The following is a 19126-nucleotide window of genomic DNA, read 5'->3' as shown; positions in this document are numbered from 1 at the left end:
GAGTTACAGCACAATCCTATTCATGTCTACTCAGAAGTAAGTCCTATTGAATTCATTAGGACTTATTTTCAGGTAAGTGGGTCTAAAGTTGCTTAGTCACTGGGGCCTCAAAACTCTTATTTAAAACCAAGTCAGTGCATTTTCATATGCGAATCCTTTGAGGTTTCCCCTGTAAGGCAAACCCTTTGAGGCCTCAACCACTGTGTTGTACCCAAGGGTACTGCATCCTACCCATGTCACTGAGAAGAGGGGAAAGTGTAGTTTGTCACTGAATGGATTGCCTGCTCCTAAAGATAAGTCAGTGGTGAAGTCAAATGGAAGAAAGCCCAAGGGCAAGGGGCTGCAACTTCGCAGGTGTCTATTGCCTATTATAGAGGGACGCGGGTGGCGCTGTGGGTAAAAGCCTCAGCGCCTAGGGCTTGCCGATCGAAAGGTCAGCGGTTCGAATCCCCGCGGCGGGGTGCGCTCCTGTTGCTCGGTCCCAGCGCCTGCCAACCTAGCAGTTCGAAAGCACCCCCGGGTGCAAGTAGATAAATAGGGACCGCTTACTGGCGGGAAGGTAAACAGCGTTTCCGTGTGGTGCGCTGGCTCGCCAGATGCAGCTTTGTCACGCTGGCCACGTGACCCGGAAGTGTCTGCGGACAGCGCTGGCCCCCGGCCTCTTGAGTGAGATGAGCGCACAACCCTAGAGTCTGTCAAGACTGGCCCGTACGGGCAGGGGTACCTTTACCTTTACCTTTATTGCCTATTATGCTTGCCCAGCCCTGAGAAGGCAGCAAAGGCAGGAGAGAGAAATGGGAGTAAAAACAGAAAGGCTATGAGGAATTGTACCTCCTTTTGATAGAATCATAGAGTTGTAAGGGACCCCCAAGGATCATCTAGTCCAACCCCCTGCAAATAATCCCTGACAGATCCAACCTCTGTTGAAAAACCACCACATTCTGAGATAGCCTATCAGAAAGTTCTTCCTGATGTTTAGTTGGAATCTCCTTGTAATTTGGATTCTTTGGGTTGGGTCCTACTCTCTGGAGCAGGAGCAAACAAGCTCACTCCATCTTCCATGCGATTGACAGTCCTTCAGATATTTGAAGTAGGCTATCATATCTCCTCTCATTTTCCTGTTTCCCAGGCGAAGCATACCCAACTCCTTTAACTATTCATCTTAAGGCTTGGTTTCCAGACCAGATCATCTTGGTTGCCCTCCACTGCACATGTTCCAGCTTGTCAATATCCTTCTCAAACTGTGGTGCCCCCTCTGCCCAGTTGTTCCTCTCTGCCCAGTCCACTTGAACTTGAGGGGATGGTGTAACAGGATAGAGAAAGGGGCAGGTGTATTTCAAGTTCATCATGCTGCCTCCACTTCCCTGCTGCCCTAGACCAGCAGAAAAGGCCAAGGAAAATGCCTTCCTGCAATCATGTAGTTTAGGAGAGAAGCAGGCAGCTCAAGCACACCCTCTCCATTCTTGTCTGCTAAGTGCTCCCCAAAGAAAAGCAAGCCCCAACTGACTCCTTTGAATAAATGGCAGGGTGGGGAGAAGTACAAGAATTGCTGCAAAACGATGTAGCATCTGGCTTATCTAGACTCTGCTTCTCCCTCCCCATCACAAGCCAGAAACGGATGGCAGAAAAGACTCAGCCCCCATAGAGCTCACCTATCTTCACCTGTATCATACTTTTAAAAAGAAAAAAACCTAAGCCCTTGTTGAAGATGTGTCATTAAAATAAAAGAGAGCATAAAAAGAAGAGCACAGATCCTGCTTTTGAGATGTAAGGCAGGGCATTTCTGGAGACTGGGATCTCCTCTCCAGCAGAGGAGTCAAAGTTCAAGCCGGCCTTATCTCATTCGGATGCAACAAGGGTGGGAGGATTACCCTGAAATGTCTAGAGCATGTCCACCTTACTAGAACAGGGTAACCATGAAGATCAGTTACAGGTCATTTTTTTAGGGGGGTGCTTTCCTCCACTTTTACTTTTTATTTTTAATATTGAGAACCTATTGGCACACACTTTTTATGTGACATAAAGCTCTTGATGCATTTTTTAAAAATGTTACAGCACATACAAAAATGTCTCTCATAGATAGATAGATAGATAGATAGATAGATAGATAGATAACCTCTAATCAAAGAGCAGATAAAAGCTATGTGATATATAATTCCATTTATGATACCTATTGTTCCAAAAATGTAAATTATTCTGAGAGGTCTCCAAAGAGGTTGCTGGAATAACACATTTTACCTAAGAAAGTTTGTTTAATTTTTTGTTATCCATTCAACATGAGTAAGATTAATTTATGGCAATAAATAAAACATCTCTCAAGAATTATGAACTTTTCTTGAAACTGTACTTTTTACATATCCATGCAAGATTACCAACAGGGGGAAGGCAAGTGTATTTCAGTATTTATTGCAGTATGAATTTCAATCCAATATAAGTTAATTTTAATATTCAAAAACCCAATATAATACATGCATTAAAAAGAAAGCTCTGCCTATCCATTCATTATCACAGCCATTTCTTATGGGAAGAATGGTATGGGAATACATAGAGAAGAGGCAATTGTCACTGGGGAGGAAAGGCTGAAGAACAGAGACAAATGGAGGCAGCATGTAATTAGCTAGAAAAGAATGCAAGTGGAATTAGTTAATTGAAAGGTGTGGGTCTTTTGAAAGGCAGCTAGCCTATACTGTAGACGGTTTCATCAGAAAAAAACTAAGAGCGGGATAATCTTATATTACGCTGTGTTTATTTATTTATATTATGCCCCGCAGCTTGTGTTTAATATACACCAGCAGACCAGACTGAGAGGACCCGGCCCCATAGCCTGGCCTTCTTAATATAGAAATGGTTCGAAACTGAATCCAAGATTTGGTTTTATAGAGAGGAGGATCAAGTGATCCGCGCAGGCTTCCAGGCCCCTTCCATATCCTCTTTCTATAATTAGCGCGCCCTCCGGCCACCAGAACAGGAAGGGAAAAGGAAGAGCCGCGAGACGGACAAGGGCAGCGAGGCGCTGGGGAGAGCGCGCTCCTCGCCTCCTTCCCTTCTGCTCCGGGCGCCGCGGCGCCAGCCGCCCTCCCTCGCCCAAGGCGCACGGGGTCCCCTCGCTCTCCCGGCGAGCCCGCGGAAGGGGGGAAAGCAAAGAGCGAAAAGCCCCTTTGCACCCCCCCGGCTCCCCCTCAGCCGCTCCCGGACTCACCCGCCACCGGCGAAGGTTTGCGCAGCACCGCCCATCGGTTCTTCCACTGCGGAGACAGAAAGAGAGACATGCCGTTGGTGGCGCGCCTTCCCTCGCCCCTCTCCCGCGCCCAGCCCCTCCGGCAGCCCCCCGACCCCCCGCCCGACCCCCCAGGCAGAAAAGGCGGGCCGGGGGAGCTTCGCGCCGGGGACCTTTTTGCCGTCTCTCCACTTGAGCGGGCCCTCCACCACCACCGCGGAATCCGTCATCTTCAGTCATGATTTCCGACAGCTGCTGCCGGCTGGGCTGAGCTGCTGCGGGGGTCACTTTCAAAATAGCTTTATTGGGTCACTGCTGCTGCGAGTGGGAGCAGGCGGGGCGGAGGCGAGCCGGGAGAAGAAAGGGGAGCGCGCCGGAGGGAGGCGGCCGGAGGGCTGGTGGCGTTGGGGCACCTGGGTCGAGCCCCAAACGGGCGCCACCTCCTCCTTCTCCTCCCCGCCAGCGAAGAAGGGATCAGGAATAGGGGGAGGGGGGAAGAAAGATCGACGTCGCGATCGACTGCCCCTGGGAAACCTGCCCTTGCAAGGAGCACCCCGCTTGCTGCCTCGCCTCCATCACTGGCTTTCGCTCATTATTCATAAAGGATCAAAAGTTAGAGGCGAGCAGTGAAGCAATCAGGTCTACAATACCAAAAACAGGTAGAAGCCCCAAAGGATTTCTCCAAATTGAATGGGCAGTAAAATGGCAAACACGGTTCAACATAAGCAAGTGTAAAGTGATGCACTGAGGGGGAACCCTTCCCCCCAAAAAAACCCCTAAATGCACATATATGTGCTGAACAGAACTGAATATTGAGATTGTAGTGAGTAGCTTTAAGAGAAGGAAGACTTTGATCCTAAACCCCTGATGCCTTGCAGCTACACTTATGAGTGGGAAAGGCTTTGGGAGTAAACACCGAGGAAAAATCTGGACACGCTGACTTGTGGGACTTCTTCTGGAGAAGAAAAGGCTAGGGAGTAAATCCTACACAAATCCGGAGTGGAGTCCCTAAGGCAGTTGGGGGGCACCATGTACACCTCCTTCAGACAACTTCAGCCAAACTGGTTCCAAACGTATTGCTCTTGCTTTCCTTTGGACCACATCAGCGAGGTGAAGAGGGAGGTCTTGTTGCCTGGGAAGCCCAGGACCTCCAGACACGCTGCCCAGGCTTGTACTCCAAAGCATTGATAGCTTGATGAAGATGTTGGCCCAGGATGAGGCAAATGTGAAAAAGGCAAATTCCATGCTAGGAATCTTTAGGAATGGGACTGAAAATAAAAATGACTGTCCTAAATGCTGAACTCTATGGTGTGACCACACTGCTTTACCTCAAAAATAATATTGTAGAGTGGGGAAAACTCCCAAGATGACCAAGGGGATGGTGCAACTGCCCTTTGAGGAAAGGTTGCAACATTTGTAGCTTTTTAATTAAGGTGAAAGGTAAGAAGCATGCACGATACTTTAAAGGCCCCTTTTATGCAGGGGTAGAGTTCTGAGCATAGCTGCCAACTTTTCCTTGCGAGGAATCCTATTTGGAATAAGGGAATTTCCCTTTTAAAAAAGGGAAACGTTGACAGCTATGGTTCTGAGGCACCGTGCACATCAGGACGCATGTAAGCCCGCCCCATCCCACTTGAGGTGTGTCAGGGGTCGCATGCATGCCAAATGTGCACAAGTGGGCAGTTGCCTGTTATGGAGAAAGTGGACAGAGAAATGTTTCCTGTTGCATGGTACTAGAACTTGGGGTCATTCAATAAAGTGGACTGTTAAGGCTGATCAATGGCTCATAAAACTGGCATTTGCTCTCATGAGACGAAGCAATGGCCACCAACTTGGATGGCCTAAGAGAGGATCAGACAAATCCAGGGAGGACAAGGCTGTTGGGCCACTAGCCACAGTGGTTCTGCCTTCACTGCCCTTGGTGCCTCTGAATGCCGGTTTCTGGGAGACGCAGGAGACCATGGTGGTTGCACCCCGTGTCTGCTTATGGGCTTCCCACGGGCCTCTGTGAGACGAGGATGCTGGAGGAGATGGGGGCCTTGGCCTAACCTGCTGACTAGGCACTTCTCTTCGGAGTAGTTTTGTGCAGTCTTTCAAAACTAAAACGCAACGACAAAATTAACCCTCGGTCTGAGAATAAATGTGTGCGATGTGGCGATTCCTGCCATTCTTTTCGACGCACATACGTCAAAAGGGGCTGTTTCCAGAGCTCGTTTTATTGAGGAGCTTTGTCGGGGGGGGGGGGATGCGCGCGAGCCAAGCGCGTTATTCCGCCTTTTCTCTCCAAACTCGGGGCAAGCCTGAACTTCCCACCAGGCCTCACGCGTCGGGGCCTCCGAGCGGCGGGCGGGCGGGCGGGGAGGGGCATGGTGGGAGTTGTAGTCTCTCGAAAACTGCCGCCTCCCGCCACGCCAGCTCGTCGGGCCGGCCGAGGGCCCCGTGATTGACAGCCCGCCTCGGCCAGTGGCCGACGGGGCCGTAGTCAAGGCGGGCCCGGCGGGCATCACCCTGGCAACGGAGTCGGGGCGAGAGCTGGCTCCTCTGAGGGAGACCTGCTTGGGTGGTCTCCCGGCCCCTCGGCGAGGGGGCGAGAGAGGTGAGAAGAAAAGAGAGAGACCCCCTTTGCCCCCCCCAACACCTCAGACCCCCCCCTCCCCGGCGCTGGGATTCCTGGAGGGCGGCGGGGAAACAATGGGCGGGGTGGGGGGTGGGCGCCGAGCGAGTTGTTGTCGAAGTTAAGGCGCTAGTTCTCTGTGTGGAGCAACAAGTTCTGGGTCCGGCGGGCCTTTTCCCCTCCGCTTGCTGTCGGCCCTCTTCGGCGGGGGCTTTGTCTGGGGCTGCGGCGGGGGGGGGGCGCCAGGTAGTACCTGCGGGGGGGGCTCCGCCCGCCGCGTCCCCGGTGCGACTTTTGCAGAGCTCTCTCTCCTTGTGCTTCCGAGGCAGGGAGCGAAAGGTATGGAGCAGCCAGGCGGTTGCCACAATAGAGGCAAGTGTGTGCAGCGAGCGGAGCCTCCTCCTCGGAGGAGCTTGGAATGGGAGCTCCGCTGCTTGTGCATGCACAGGGATGAGTAGCGAGGCAGTTTATTCCTGTCTGTTCCTTCAAAACACTTTTATCCCGCTCTTCAGCCAATGAGAGCTTCCGAAGCAGCAGCTCACAAGTTACCTACCAGTAATGAGTTTGCAGGTGGCGGCAGATTATCCAGAGCACAATGAAATCCCAAGAAGAGTTCGAAGAGCTTTGAAAGGACCCCACTCTGAACTGGGTGGAATGGACAGGTGCGGATCCTATGCCAAGGAAAGCTTGCTGGGATAACAAAACAAAAAAATTCCTTCCAGTAGCACCTTAAAGACCAACTAAGTTAGTTCTTGGTATGAGCTTTCGTGTGCACGCACACTTCTTCAGATACACATGTGTATCTGAAGAATACATGTGTATACATGTATTCATGTGATACATGTGTATCTGAAGAAGTGTGCATGCACACAAAAGCTCATACCAAGAACTAACTTAGTTGGTCTTTAAGGTGCTACTGGAAGGAATTTTTTTGTTTTGACTATGGCAGACCAACACAGCTACCTATCTGTAACTGGGATAACAAAGTTCGCTTCACCTAAAGGGTGTGAAAATGGAAAGGGAATATTGGCTAATAATAGGAGGTACATTTTCAAATGGTAAGACATGCATGCACTGAAGGATACCAGTCATATGTCTCCTGTAATGAAGTTGGAGGACTCAAAATGCACTGCATATGCACTGCCTTTGTAGGCAGTTTTGAAATTTCAACTAACACAGGATGCAACTATCTAGAGACTTGTCAGGTGGTCAGAACATGGTACACCAGTATTGTACTAGTTGGTTGCCTGTATGCTTCTGGGTGCTGCTGCTAACTTCTAAAGATGTACAGTAAATGGTTTGAAGCAAAGTGATTTCAAGGACCACCTGCACCCACATGAACCTGCTTGGGCCTTGAGATTTGCAACCCTTCTCATTGATATACCTGTAAGATCTGTTAAATAGACACGCTGGCAGGCCCTTCACAATGTCCCCCATCACAGCTAAATTAACATTTCTGCTATCTCACTTCTGTCCTGGGGGCATTAAGAATATATTCTTAGTGTGAACCAGATAGTTTTCTTTACATTTTATATGTCTCTTCCTCCATGCTCCCTTTTCCAGTCTGTTGCAGACCTTAGGACTAACTCTAGCCTGTTGATACTATTGGGGTAATGTTTTGGCTACATAAGTGCAAACACTTAAAAAACCCTGATATTTTTGTTGGAGCATGGTGCTGATAATGCCCGTGTTACAGGTTTGATCTCTGTATGGGACAGCTGCATATTCCTGTATTGGAGGGGGTTGGATTAGATTATCCTCAGGGTCCCCTCCAACTCTACAATTCTGTGATTCTATGATACCATGAAATAGTATCTCATTATTTTTAGTTAATTACGGGGTCTGATGTTGGATTATAACTGTTGGGTTTTTAATTGTGTTTTAAAATAATTTAATTGTTTTTAGGGATTGCTTGATTGGACTTAGATTTTTCTAACTTCTATTTTAAATTGTGGCACTTTATTTGATGTTAAGTATTTACATTTTCATATTAGCCACATTGGGAGGTCTTTCCCCCCTAACACAGCTCCATTAATAAAATAAAAGTTGGTGTTAGGAAAGGGATGAAGTACCACAATGTCACTGTATCAATCTTTGGTGTACCCATGTTTAGAATATGGTGTGCAGTTCTCTGGCCACATTTTGAAAAAGGGTGTTGTAGATATGGATCAACTTCCACCATTGAGCAATGTGAAGAAGTCACAGTGGGCAGCATATTACAGTCAAGCCAACATGTTCCATTTTTTCATTTCATTTCTGAGTGACATACAGCATAGTACAAAACAAACAAACCATAAATTTCAAAATACATTTCTAAACAACACCATTAAAACCATCCGAATAAAAAAACAACAACAGAGAATCCAGCAGCAAACAAACATTGCATAAAATTACTATTGGATATTAGAGGAGTTAAAAGGGTCAGATTAGAAGGCATGTTATAATAGAAATGATCTTGCCTGGCACCAAAATATTATTAAAATAGGATGTAGGTGAGCCTTTCTGGGGAGAGCATTCTACAAGCAAGGAACCAGTGCCGAGAAGGCCCTCTCTCTTTTAACTGCCTTATCTCAGTTTGAGGGAGTATGCAGAGAAGCCCTCTGCTGATGATAACAGGCCCCAGAGAGGTACCCATGGGAAGGGGTGAGCCATTAGATACTGAGGTCCCAGGCTGTGGAGAATCAGGGGGATTGGTCATGTAAGTTGCTAGGGGGAAGAGGTGTGCCAGAAGGCTTAGTTCACCCAGGCAGGAACCAAGCTGTCAAAGCTGCTCCTACCTTTAGGTGGTGTTTTGTTGTTGTTTAGTCGTTTAGTCGTGTCCGACTCTTCGTGACCCCATGGACCAGAGCACACCAGGCACCTCTGTCCTCCACTACCTCCCGCAGTTTGGTCAAACTCATGCTAAGGCAGCTGTTTCAGGCAGCAGACTCCTGGCTAATTCCCCTAAGTCCCTGGCTATAACCTTCAGTTGGAGGACAGAGCTCTGTGTGAGCTGCACGGAACCCACACTGAACCCAGGAACTTCAGGAATTGCTGAAGATTTAGTCTGAGACAGAGAAAAGAGAGGGGAGGGACTCCTGTCCCATCCCAAGCGTGGTTTCACCAACATCTCTTTAGCCAGGTAGTACACATGGAAAGAGTAGAAGTGTCCTCCATAACGTTAGTTTGAATGTAACTAAATCGCTCCATGCTTGCTTGACATTAAGTTCCATTGAGCCTAATAGAACTTCTTTCCAAGAATGAAAGATTGCCGCCACTGTTATAGAATAAAATGGGGGACAAGATGATTAGAATTTTGAGGCTTTGAACAACAGATCCATGATCACAATAAAAATGTCAGCAAATGGATGAATTAGGAAGTGTGAAAAGGTGCAAATTCTGAGTCTGCAGTACAGTATTTCTGGTCCTGTAAGCTCTACTGTGCGCTAACAAGCCAGCACTGTACAGTACTAGAAAAATGTGACTTTTAAAGTTAAGGCTTTCAGTAGTGAGGCTCAATGCAATTTCTTGGAAGGATTGTTTTATATTTCATGCTTTAAGTTCTTTGTATCTGCCTTAACAAAAGTGAATATCAGAATAGAAAGATCTGGTCTTTTAGGAACTGTCACAATTAACACTGTGGGACTAGATATGGAGCAAAATGAACAGAAGAAAGCCAGCAGTTTCATGGGCTTCTTGCTGAGAGTGAACTTGGCAGATGTTAGGTACTTGGGGAAGTACTAGATGTGTCACTAATAAATAGTAGAGTTTGTGCTGGGTGCTTCTTTTGCTTAGGAAAGTTTGTACCTGGGTCAGCCTCCTTATATTACTACCACGTATCTGAACAACAACAACAAAAGTGGGAATAGCAGATATATTTAAACAGTATTTTTCCCCTCTATAGGCTTCACTGGATAAAGACATGAAAATTCCTTGCCTGTATCCCAGGAAACATTAACACTGCATTGCACAGACTTTCTTTTCCAAGAAATACCAGCATGTACAGACCAGGAGAGAAAGTGAAACGCCGGATGCGTATGCATGGTCCCAGCATAAGAAGTGTTGAAGTTGCTAGAGGAAGAGCTGGATATGGATTTACCCTTTCTGGCCAGGCTCCCTGTGTTCTTAGTTGCGTTTTAAAAGGTAGTCCTGCTGATTATGTGGGACTTAAAGCAGGAGACAAAATATTTGCTATAAATGAAATCAATGTGAAAAAGGCCTCCCATGAAGATGTGGTGAAGCTAATAGGCAAATGCTCTGGGGTTTTACACATGGTCATTGCTGAAGGGGTTGGCCACGCAGACTCTGGCTCAAGCGATGAAGAAGTTGGGTTTTGTGATGGGAAGGGGTGGCTGAAGCCAAAGCCTGATTCCAAAGGATTGGGTATAAACAGAGCAGAGAAGGTTGTAGAAGAAATGCAATCTGGTGGAATTTTCAACATGATCTTTGAAAATCCTAACATTTCTGCTGGAAATCTGCAGACGACGACCAGAAAGCAAATGCTGGTCCATGAAACTGCTCCTGTTAAATTAGAAGTAGGACCTGAAAATAACAACCCAGATATTCCCTGTAATGAGGAACTGCCCAAAGCCTTGAATGATGACTCCGTTTTTAGAATTGGAGTGGAAAACCAGGAATATTTTGGATTAGATGCAAGTATTTTAAATGTAGCAATGGTTGTAGGCTACCTAGGATCAATTGAACTTCCATCTTCAAGTTCAAATCTGGAATATGATAGTTTGCAGGCTATTCGTGGATGTATGCGACGTCTTCGAGCAGAACAAAAAATCCATTCATTGGTTATAATGAAGATTATGCATGACTCTATTCAACTCTGCAGTAATAAATCTGGTGTGATTGCAGAATATCCTGCAGAGAAGCTGGCATTTAGTGCTGTATGCCCTGATGACAGAAGATTCTTTGGGTTAGTTACCATGCAAACCATTGATGATGGAAGTTTGGCTCAGGAAGATGAAGCAGTTTTGAGGACCTCATGCCATGTGTTTATGGTGGATCCAGAGCTTTTTCACCATAAAATTCACCAGGGCATTGCACGACGTTTTGGATTGGAATGCACAGCAGATCCAGACACTAATGGCTGCCTAGAATTTCCAGTGTCATCTCTCCCAGTTCTTCAGTTTGTCTCCGTTTTGTACAGGGATATGGGAGAATTGATTGAGGGAGTTCGGGCAAGGGCCTTTCTTGACGGAGATGCAGATGGGCAACAGAATAACAGTATGAGCAGTAATAGTGATAGTGGTATTGGAAATTTTAACCAAGAAGAGAAAAGTAATAGAGTTTTGGTAGTTGAACTAGGAGCTAACTCAAGTAAGCATGTTCTTAATAGTGCACAAGACAGTGCAGTAGGTAGAAGCCAGGCTATTTCCCATTGGGCATTTGGTCATGAACAAGAAGGGAACTCTGCATTAGAAGCAATGTTTCAGAATGATAAATCTCAAAATGTAAGTAAATTCTTAGCTCCTTCAGCTCGCACTGAGGTTCCACTAGTTCCTCCCCAAAGCTCAGTTGCATCATGCAAGAAAAATTCTGTGAACATTTCCGATCAAAGATGGTTGCCGGTTCATGTATTAAAAGATTGGCAACATGGATGTGTAAGTGACCAAGAGTCATACACAGATTCTACAGACGGTTGGTCAAGTGTGAACTGTGGTACTCTTCCTCCTCCCATGAGTAAGATTCCTGCTGACAGATACCGAGTTAATGGCAGCTTTGGGCAGCCTCATCTAATGTCTCAAAATAATGAATTGACTAAAAAAGGGTTTCCTATACAAAACACATTTGACTCTCAACACAATGTCAGAAAGGCCAAAGAAGATAAAAAGGTAAGAATGTTCATGTAACACTTGTTAGAAAATGCTTCGAAATTGCAGTCATTTTGCCCATTAATTGGAAAGCAGTGCTGTTAGAGTTAGAGAATGGGGGGAATATAATAAAGGAGCTGCTGTCTTCTGTTCTTTCCCCCTTGTCTGTAATTATTATCAGTACCATGCAAAAGAAATTGTACTTACAGACAATAGGAATGTTGAATAATAATATTGCACTGCATCTGTAGGGTGGAGGATTGGAATGTGTTTTATGAGCAGCAAAGAATTTTTAGTGTCACCCATGGAAAATTAGACATAATAAGTCTGTTCTTTAATTTCTTTGTAGTACTGTATTTGCCCGCACTATATCAAATGGTCAAAGTTTTGGGGTTTATATGTATAATTAAACCATGTAACGTGCAAACCTCTTGTGAGATGAAACTAGAAAACCTCTGTAAAATATGCTTGCAAAAGAACTTGGGCTGGTACAGCCACAATGGAGCTGATCTTTTCATAACAATTAAATCAACTCCAGGTGTTGCACACAGATGCAGAATGATAAGACTGCACAAAATACATTGAAAGAATGTATGGGCAGCAACTTTATTAAACCATGAAAGAATGTGCAGCAGGGTAAACTTGGAAGTTTTCAATACCGACCGGAAAATGGCATTGTAAAGGCTATTGAGTGATTGGGGCAGGGTTAGAAGTATGCATACGCCACCCCAGCTCAGGGCCTATGAGCCCATATGGTTTTCAGTTGTTGCAGCTAACCTGTTCAAAGTGTGATCTGGGAGGCTTTCTAACTCCCAGAAAAGGCCTCATTTTTCAGCCTTCTAAGCTTTGGGTAGGTGATGTGGCCATTCCACAAGAGAGTTTCCGTCCCTGTTCTTCCAAGCGGAGTAGCACCAAGAGACGGGTCTGAGGAAAGGATGCCCTGCAGTGTTCCCCTCTCTAATCCTGTGCCATAACTGTCACCTGAAAGATATTCACAATCATTCCAGGAATGCTGCTGTGGTGGGGAATATGTAGCATCCACTACTACCAGGTTCCACCTCAAGTCCTATGGCACATCTCAGAACCATCCTTTTCAACATAGCAGTCAACCAGCCATCTCAGTCTAGATATGCTTTAATCTGTTGGCAATGGGATTTGCCAGTTCTCATCCCCAAGTCATTTGCACCTGAGCGAACCAAAAGATTTTGAGAAAGTGGGAAGGCCTTCAAGTAATGAAAGAGGACAGGAAGCAGGCAATCCCACAACATGCTTCTTACTTTGTGCCCATCTGTCTTGTTAATTGAGCATATGCCATACTGTGATCCAGGAAGAGCTCCCAGAATGACTTGCCCCACAAAGTTCCTGTAGCCCCACAAAATAATTTCTTTGGGGGCATTAGGCTCATATGCTTAAACCTCTACTAAAATATTAAGTACTGAGGTGCATCGTAAAGAGAGTCAGACCAGCCCACAATTAGAAAAATTAACAGTCAAATTTGACATATGGACAGGGAAGGGACCTGTACTGCCAACTAACACAAATGAAAAACAAAACAAAAGAACACCTGGCCTTGAACCCATTGTGTCAGCAAGATTTACTGCTGGCCTATTACCCACTAAAATAAAGCGTCTCGCAGTGTTAACATTCCTAAATGCCTGAAATTGCCACCTGCTAACCATTTGAATTAAAGGAGTGCCAGATATCCCCCTTTCATGGGACTATTCGTCTCCTTCAAAATTAGGGGCAGGATATTCAGCAACTTTCATGGCAGCAGGCAAATTTTAAGATTTTGCGGGGAGGAGTCTTGCCTTTAAATATGAGGTGGCTCATAGTTTTTCTTGCATTTTAAAAAATCTTGGACAGAATGCCCTGGAAAGGATACTACATTATGATATAATGCCCTTCCCAAGGACATCTTGGAAGGGGATCAAAGCTGGCTGCCAGAAACTGCCAACTGAATGAAGCAGCAGGGAATCTTTTTCCTTTTTTTTAAGTACTTGCTTCTTACTTAAAGTTAAAACACACACACACACACACACACACACACACACCATTCTTTAAAATTGCCTGCGATCTTTGGTGGTATTTGTCCTCCCCAACCCCCCACCCCAAATAACATTCAAAATTGGAAAGGGCCAGGATAGCTCAGTTGGTAGGGCATGCGACTCTTAATCCCATGGTTGTGGGTTCAAGCCCCACGTTGGGTGAAAGATTCCTGCATTGCAGGGAGTTGGACTAGATGACCCTTGTGGTCCCTTCGAAGCCTATGATTCTATGAAAATTTAGCTTCAGTACAGCAAAAATTTGAATGATATGGTAATAAGCGTCCAAGAATGTAGGCATGTATGTATGCTCCAAAAATTTGAATGATATGGTAATAAGTGTCCAAGAATGTAGGCATGTATGTATGCTCCAGTCATAAGCCTACAGGGAGGTCAATATTGCTAAAAACAATTATAATTCAGAACTGGTTTCACATCAAAGGCACTGCACCAGCATTCCTGAAAAGAGGTGCTGGAATATTGCCCTGAGGTCTTCATGCCTATATCTTGCTGCAATTGCACAGAAGCCGTGGACAGCAGTTAAGGCCAGAAAAAATAGATGTTCCGCTCTCCTGTTCCATCTTAGAGAACTGTAGTTTCATAGAGACAGCCTTCTCCTGAACAGCCAGATCCCAAAAATTATGTCATCTGCCAAAACTGTTGAATCCAGAATGAACCAGAAGCTTTCTAATACAGAAGGATCCAGTATGTTCTAACTGCAGCTGCTTGAAAAAGATAAAGAACAAATATTTAAAAGACAAGTGTTGCCAAGAACAGGTCCAAAGAAACAGGACTCCCACTATTAAATGAGGACCTTTATAGTATCCTCCATACCCTAAAGGCCCCACCATTGTCTGTATACCCAACTGCCCCTGTAATGTATTATTTGATTAGAATACTTATACCACACTTTATAGACTTGGAAAGCTCTAAAGGCCAATACTTATAGGAACAGTCCTAGGTATGGTTGCATCAAGTGTCTTACAAGTATTAGAAAACTTAAGGAATTAGCAAAATGCCCTAGCATAAACTGCCCTAGTAAGAGGAGCCAAATATGGAATGCCTGGCTCTCATTGCACAGGCAGTTCCACCAAAACCCCAGTGTCCCATACTCTGTGCTCTCTGCACCAGCAACTTTGGCACCCTGTGTTGCATACGACATATGTCTCAGATGAACTTACAGTTCAGACAGCATATTGTCTGGGTACATATTGTTTCTCTGTGCCAATAATCTCAGTTCCTAACTTGAGTCCTAGCACCAAGCACATGCTGTATAGATTTGTTACTGCTCCAGATGTCCTTACTATGCAGCTCTAATTCTGGGCTAGAGTACCTTCACAAAGATAATCTGGGTATATTATATTATATTTATTTTTGTTGTTGTTGTTGTTTCTATACTGCCCTTCATCCAAGGATCACATTCTTCTTATTATTGGTTGTTGTTGTTTAGTCGTTAATCGTGTCCGACTCTTCGTGACCCCCTGGACCAGAGCACACCAGGCACTCCTGTCTTCCACTGCCTCCCGCAGTTTGGTCAAACTCATGTTCGTAGCTTCAAGAACACTGTCCAACCATCTCGTCCTCTGTCATCCCCTTCTCCTTGTGCCCTCCATCTTTCCCAACATCAGGGTCTTTTCCAGGGAGTCTTCTTTTCTCATGAGGTGGCCAAAGTACTGGAGCCTCAGCTTCAGGATCTGTCCTTCCAGTGAGCACTCAGGGCTGATTTCCTTCAGAATGGATAGGTTTGATCTTCTTGCAGTCCATGGGACTCTCAAGAGTTGGTACTGCTATTTTATTATTTTATTATTATATTATTTATTAAATTTCATCCAAAGATCACAGGGCAGTTCAAAGCATAAAAATACAAAATGAGAATATGAAACACATAATAAAAGAAAAATATACCAATAACGTCCCTCCCACAAACATATTTAAAGGCCATAGAATGTTAATCAGCCAAAGCCTGGTAATCAACAAACATTTTTTGCCAGGTACCTAAAGACATGTAGTGAAAGCACCAGGCGTGCTCGCTTCGGCAGCACATATACTAAAATTGGAACGATACCAGGCAAGCCTCCCTGGGGAGGGCGTTCCGCAAAGGGAGAGCCACCTGTTCTTGTGTTGCCACCCTCTGGACCTCTCACTGAGGAGACACATGAAGAATTATTGTTTTATTTATTATTAATTAAATTTGTATACCACCCTTTACCATCCCTTTGAATCTACAGGAGATTGAGGAATCTGTGCGCAAAGCACACCGTGTGGGGACTTTATCTCTCTTGTTGGCACTACTGCTGCTTGCCACCAACTGGAGGCACTCTGTACATTACCCAACAGGGAGTATAGACCAGCTTTCAGTTGCTGACCACCTTTTTTGAGCACAGAGAACTCTAAGGGTTCTTTGCTCATTAAAGTTACTACCGGTTCCAGAGGTGTCCCTCACATTGTATTGCCTCTACATCCCACTACAGAACAGTTTGTTGCACCCTCCTTCTTCTCTAGAGCATCTCCCTTATTTAGTTCACCTTCAAGTGAACTCCATGAGTGAACTTTTACACAATCTTTGTACCTAGTCGTCTAACTTTGTCAGTGTCTGTCTCCATAAACATACGTACTGAGGAATGCAGCACTGTTCTCTTGATTTAACACAGCTTGCATCCTGTTGACTGTCTGAGTGTGAACACCATCAGCCAGGAGCTTCCGTCTGCCTCATGGATTAGTAGGAGTGGAGGGACCAGTCCTTTGCATATTGTTATGTCTTACCTCTATAGACAATTTGACAGTGGCTGTTAGGGACTATGTACACCTGCGCACTCTCTCCATGAAGATCATTCACCTTATTACACATATGTTGGAAGTATGCCCTGCATATGTCCCTCAATAGATGTACCTGGCTAGCTGTCTTATGGTACCTGTCATGCACCCCAGCTTCCCTGGGTCCTAGACTATGAAGGGAAGGATGATTCAGCTAAAACAATGTGTCTCCTTTCTGTTCACCCACCATTAGTCTCTCACTGCTTGCAGGTGAAAGATTTTATTTCCATCACTGCATTCAGACACTGATCCAAAGCTTTCACAGCCTCTCCTGATTCAGATGTTATGGAGAAGTAAAGCTGTGTATCATCAGTGTATTGGTGACATCTTCCTCCAAAACTCCAAATGATCATTCCCAATGGCTTCATATAGATATTAAATAGCACTGGGGAGAGAATAATGACTTGCGGAACACTCACCCAGAGCATATGAAGTACAGGGGAATCCCCACTTACACAGGGATTCCGTTCCTGCACACTGCATGTGTCACTGGGATGCGCACAAGTGTGAATTCCTCCATTCCGTCCCTCCCCCTTTCAGCGCTGAAAACACACGTGTCAGCAGGAGCACACATGCTGATCACATGCAAGTGGGGAGACACCTGTAGTGCAATCCTTTGAAAAGCAGAGGAGGAAGTAATATTTAGCAGATTATTTAGTATATTATTTTCATTGATACAGAATTCCCAAGGAGAGGGTGTATTTATATACAGTGGTACCTCGGGTTACATATGCTTCAGGTTACATATGCTTCAGGTTACAGACCCTGCTAACCCAGAAATAGTACCTCGGGTTAAGAACTTTGCTTCAGGATGAGAACAGAAATCGGCAGCAGCAGGAGGCCCCATTAGCTAAAGTGGTGCTTCAGGTTAAGAACAGTTTCAGGTTAAGTACGGACCTCCAGAACGAATTAAGTACTTAACCCGAGGTACCACTATATATTCATAGAAAGCAGAGTGGGGAAGCTTTTGCAGCCAGAACCTGCAGGTTGTCTTCTTTGGGCTGCATGTTAGTGAAGGGTAAGTTCAGAGACAAACATGGATAGGCGTAAAGCCAGAGCCGAAAGTGGGCAGGGCAGCAGATATGACACCCCCCCTCTTTATTCTGCAAACAAGAGGCATTATCACAGTTCAAGAGCACATTCCAGCCAGGTTAAATCACTTGAGGAAGCACAGAACTGTTGAGACGTGTCACTCGGGGCAAGTTCTAGATAGGAGGACACTTTTAGCCTCTGGGCCAGGCCTGTAGTTCTCGCCCCAATATATAATACTATTGCATGTTCGTTTACAAATATTTTTCATGTTTTATTTCAAGATGGTTGTGCCTCATTGGGCCTCCCTTATAGGACTACTGTATTTTATGGCATAGTTGAGTTTTGGAGGCTGAATATGCTTTTGGGGGGAAGGATAGTTTTGGAGGAAAGGTTCATTTTATAAATGCTTGTCTTTTTAAAATTAATCTGCTTGCTCCAGCTGTTTTCTGCAATACCTGTTAACAACATCATTTTTTCTGACGCCCCCCCCCCCCCATATTCCACTTTTATCCTTCCATATTCTTTTCAGGCTACTTTTGAGATTGGAGAGCAACATTCTTTAAGAAATGTTTAGAAATCAATGTTTATACACCTTATCTGTTGAATACTGTACTAAACTGGGCTGTTCATATCCTATTAAAGGAAATTCCAAGCATATTAAAATCTCAGTTTACTAGTTATCCATTGTTGTAAACAAAATCTGCCCTTTTCCCCTTATGGGATATCCAAGAGCCCTTAGAGTGGGTTCCCTATCGGTAGGAGAGAATAACAGAGGCCAACCAGAGAATACTGAGAAGCAAAGCAGCTAGTAAGCCTGATCTTTATTAAAACTGTTTCAACAGGGTGCTCCCCCCACACGCAGGAGGACCCAGAACCAGGGGGTGCCAGCCCTTATGTAGACTTTTGAAACTGCCCACCCTCAAACTCAAGACCATCACCCCAATACATCATACATACATCACAGAAAGAGGTGGTCTCCAGCAAATTCCTGTCTGGCAGAAAACCTGTCAACGGACACTGTTTGGATCACCCGGCAGCCTGGCCATTCTTTTGTAATGATAAATACTTAGTTCCTGAGCCAGGTCACAGACTCACCCTATTCACACCTTAAATGTGCCCTTAAGGAAAGATTTGTGAGCACAGAGACAATGGGGGGGTTTCATTTCCTCCCCCCTTGCAGAGAAACATTTGGTCAGTTTGGGAGAGTCAAAATGGTTTTAAGACTGTCTTCCTGTACTGTTTCAGATATATGGTTTATATATTTATGTACGTGTTTGCCTTGTACATTTTATTTATATACTGTATTTGAGACCTTAAATTCTTATAACACCATAACTAGAATTTCTTCTTCTCTCTGCTTATGCCCTAAGTCTCTTACTGCCTTTTCTCTTAAGACTACTTCTCCTTTCTCTTATAATCATACAGTCTTCAATGTTTCTCAGGGCCAAATTAAACAAGATACCATTCATGCAATTATCAATTGAGTGAATGGTTTTTAAAGGTAAATAGGAGGCACAGGGGGGCTGAATCTAAACTGGGACCCTGGTGGGTGAGGCACAGGAATTTCACATATTACCCTCCACCCCGCTGTAGCATATTAGGACAC

The 19126-nt window shown here is 45.1% G+C and overlaps 2 protein-coding genes across 9 annotated transcripts in view; one reads left to right on the top strand and one right to left on the bottom strand.

Annotated features, from left to right (window-relative positions):
• DOK7 (docking protein 7) overlaps positions 1 to 3696 on the bottom strand; it is a 28533-nt gene extending 24837 nt beyond the window's left edge. The window contains exons 1-2 of one of the 3 annotated variants that reach the window (XM_077934515.1): positions 3391 to 3696; positions 3200 to 3245 (exon numbers count right to left, since the gene is read on the bottom strand). In XM_077934515.1, coding sequence (XP_077790641.1) covers positions 3200 to 3245; positions 3391 to 3447 — 103 coding nt within the window. In that variant the 5' untranslated portion in view covers positions 3448 to 3696. The remainder of the gene's footprint in view (positions 1 to 3199; positions 3246 to 3390) is intronic. The other 2 variants (XM_077934516.1, XM_028743563.2) reach the window with 2 other exon arrangements.
• A 1931-nt stretch (positions 3697 to 5627) lies between these two features.
• Positions 5628 to 19126, top strand: part of RGS12 (regulator of G protein signaling 12) — an 84899-nt gene continuing 71400 nt past the window's right edge. For 2 of the 6 annotated variants that reach the window (XM_028745154.2, XM_028745152.2), the window contains exons 1-2: positions 5628 to 5813; positions 9715 to 11653. In XM_028745154.2, coding sequence (XP_028600987.2) covers positions 9809 to 11653 — 1845 coding nt within the window. In that variant the 5' untranslated portion in view covers positions 5628 to 5813; positions 9715 to 9808. Of the gene's footprint in view, positions 5814 to 6343; positions 6494 to 6811; positions 6836 to 9714; positions 11654 to 19126 lie in introns of those variants that run through there. The other 4 variants (XM_077934512.1, XM_028745155.2, XM_028745153.2 and 1 more) reach the window with 3 other exon arrangements.

Source organism: Podarcis muralis, chromosome 9 (genome assembly GCF_964188315.1).
Source record: "Podarcis muralis chromosome 9, rPodMur119.hap1.1, whole genome shotgun sequence".
Taxonomy (NCBI): Eukaryota; Metazoa; Chordata; class Lepidosauria; order Squamata; family Lacertidae; genus Podarcis; species Podarcis muralis.
The sequence above is the reverse complement of the archived record's forward strand: the minus strand, read 5'-3'. Positions and strand labels throughout refer to the sequence as shown.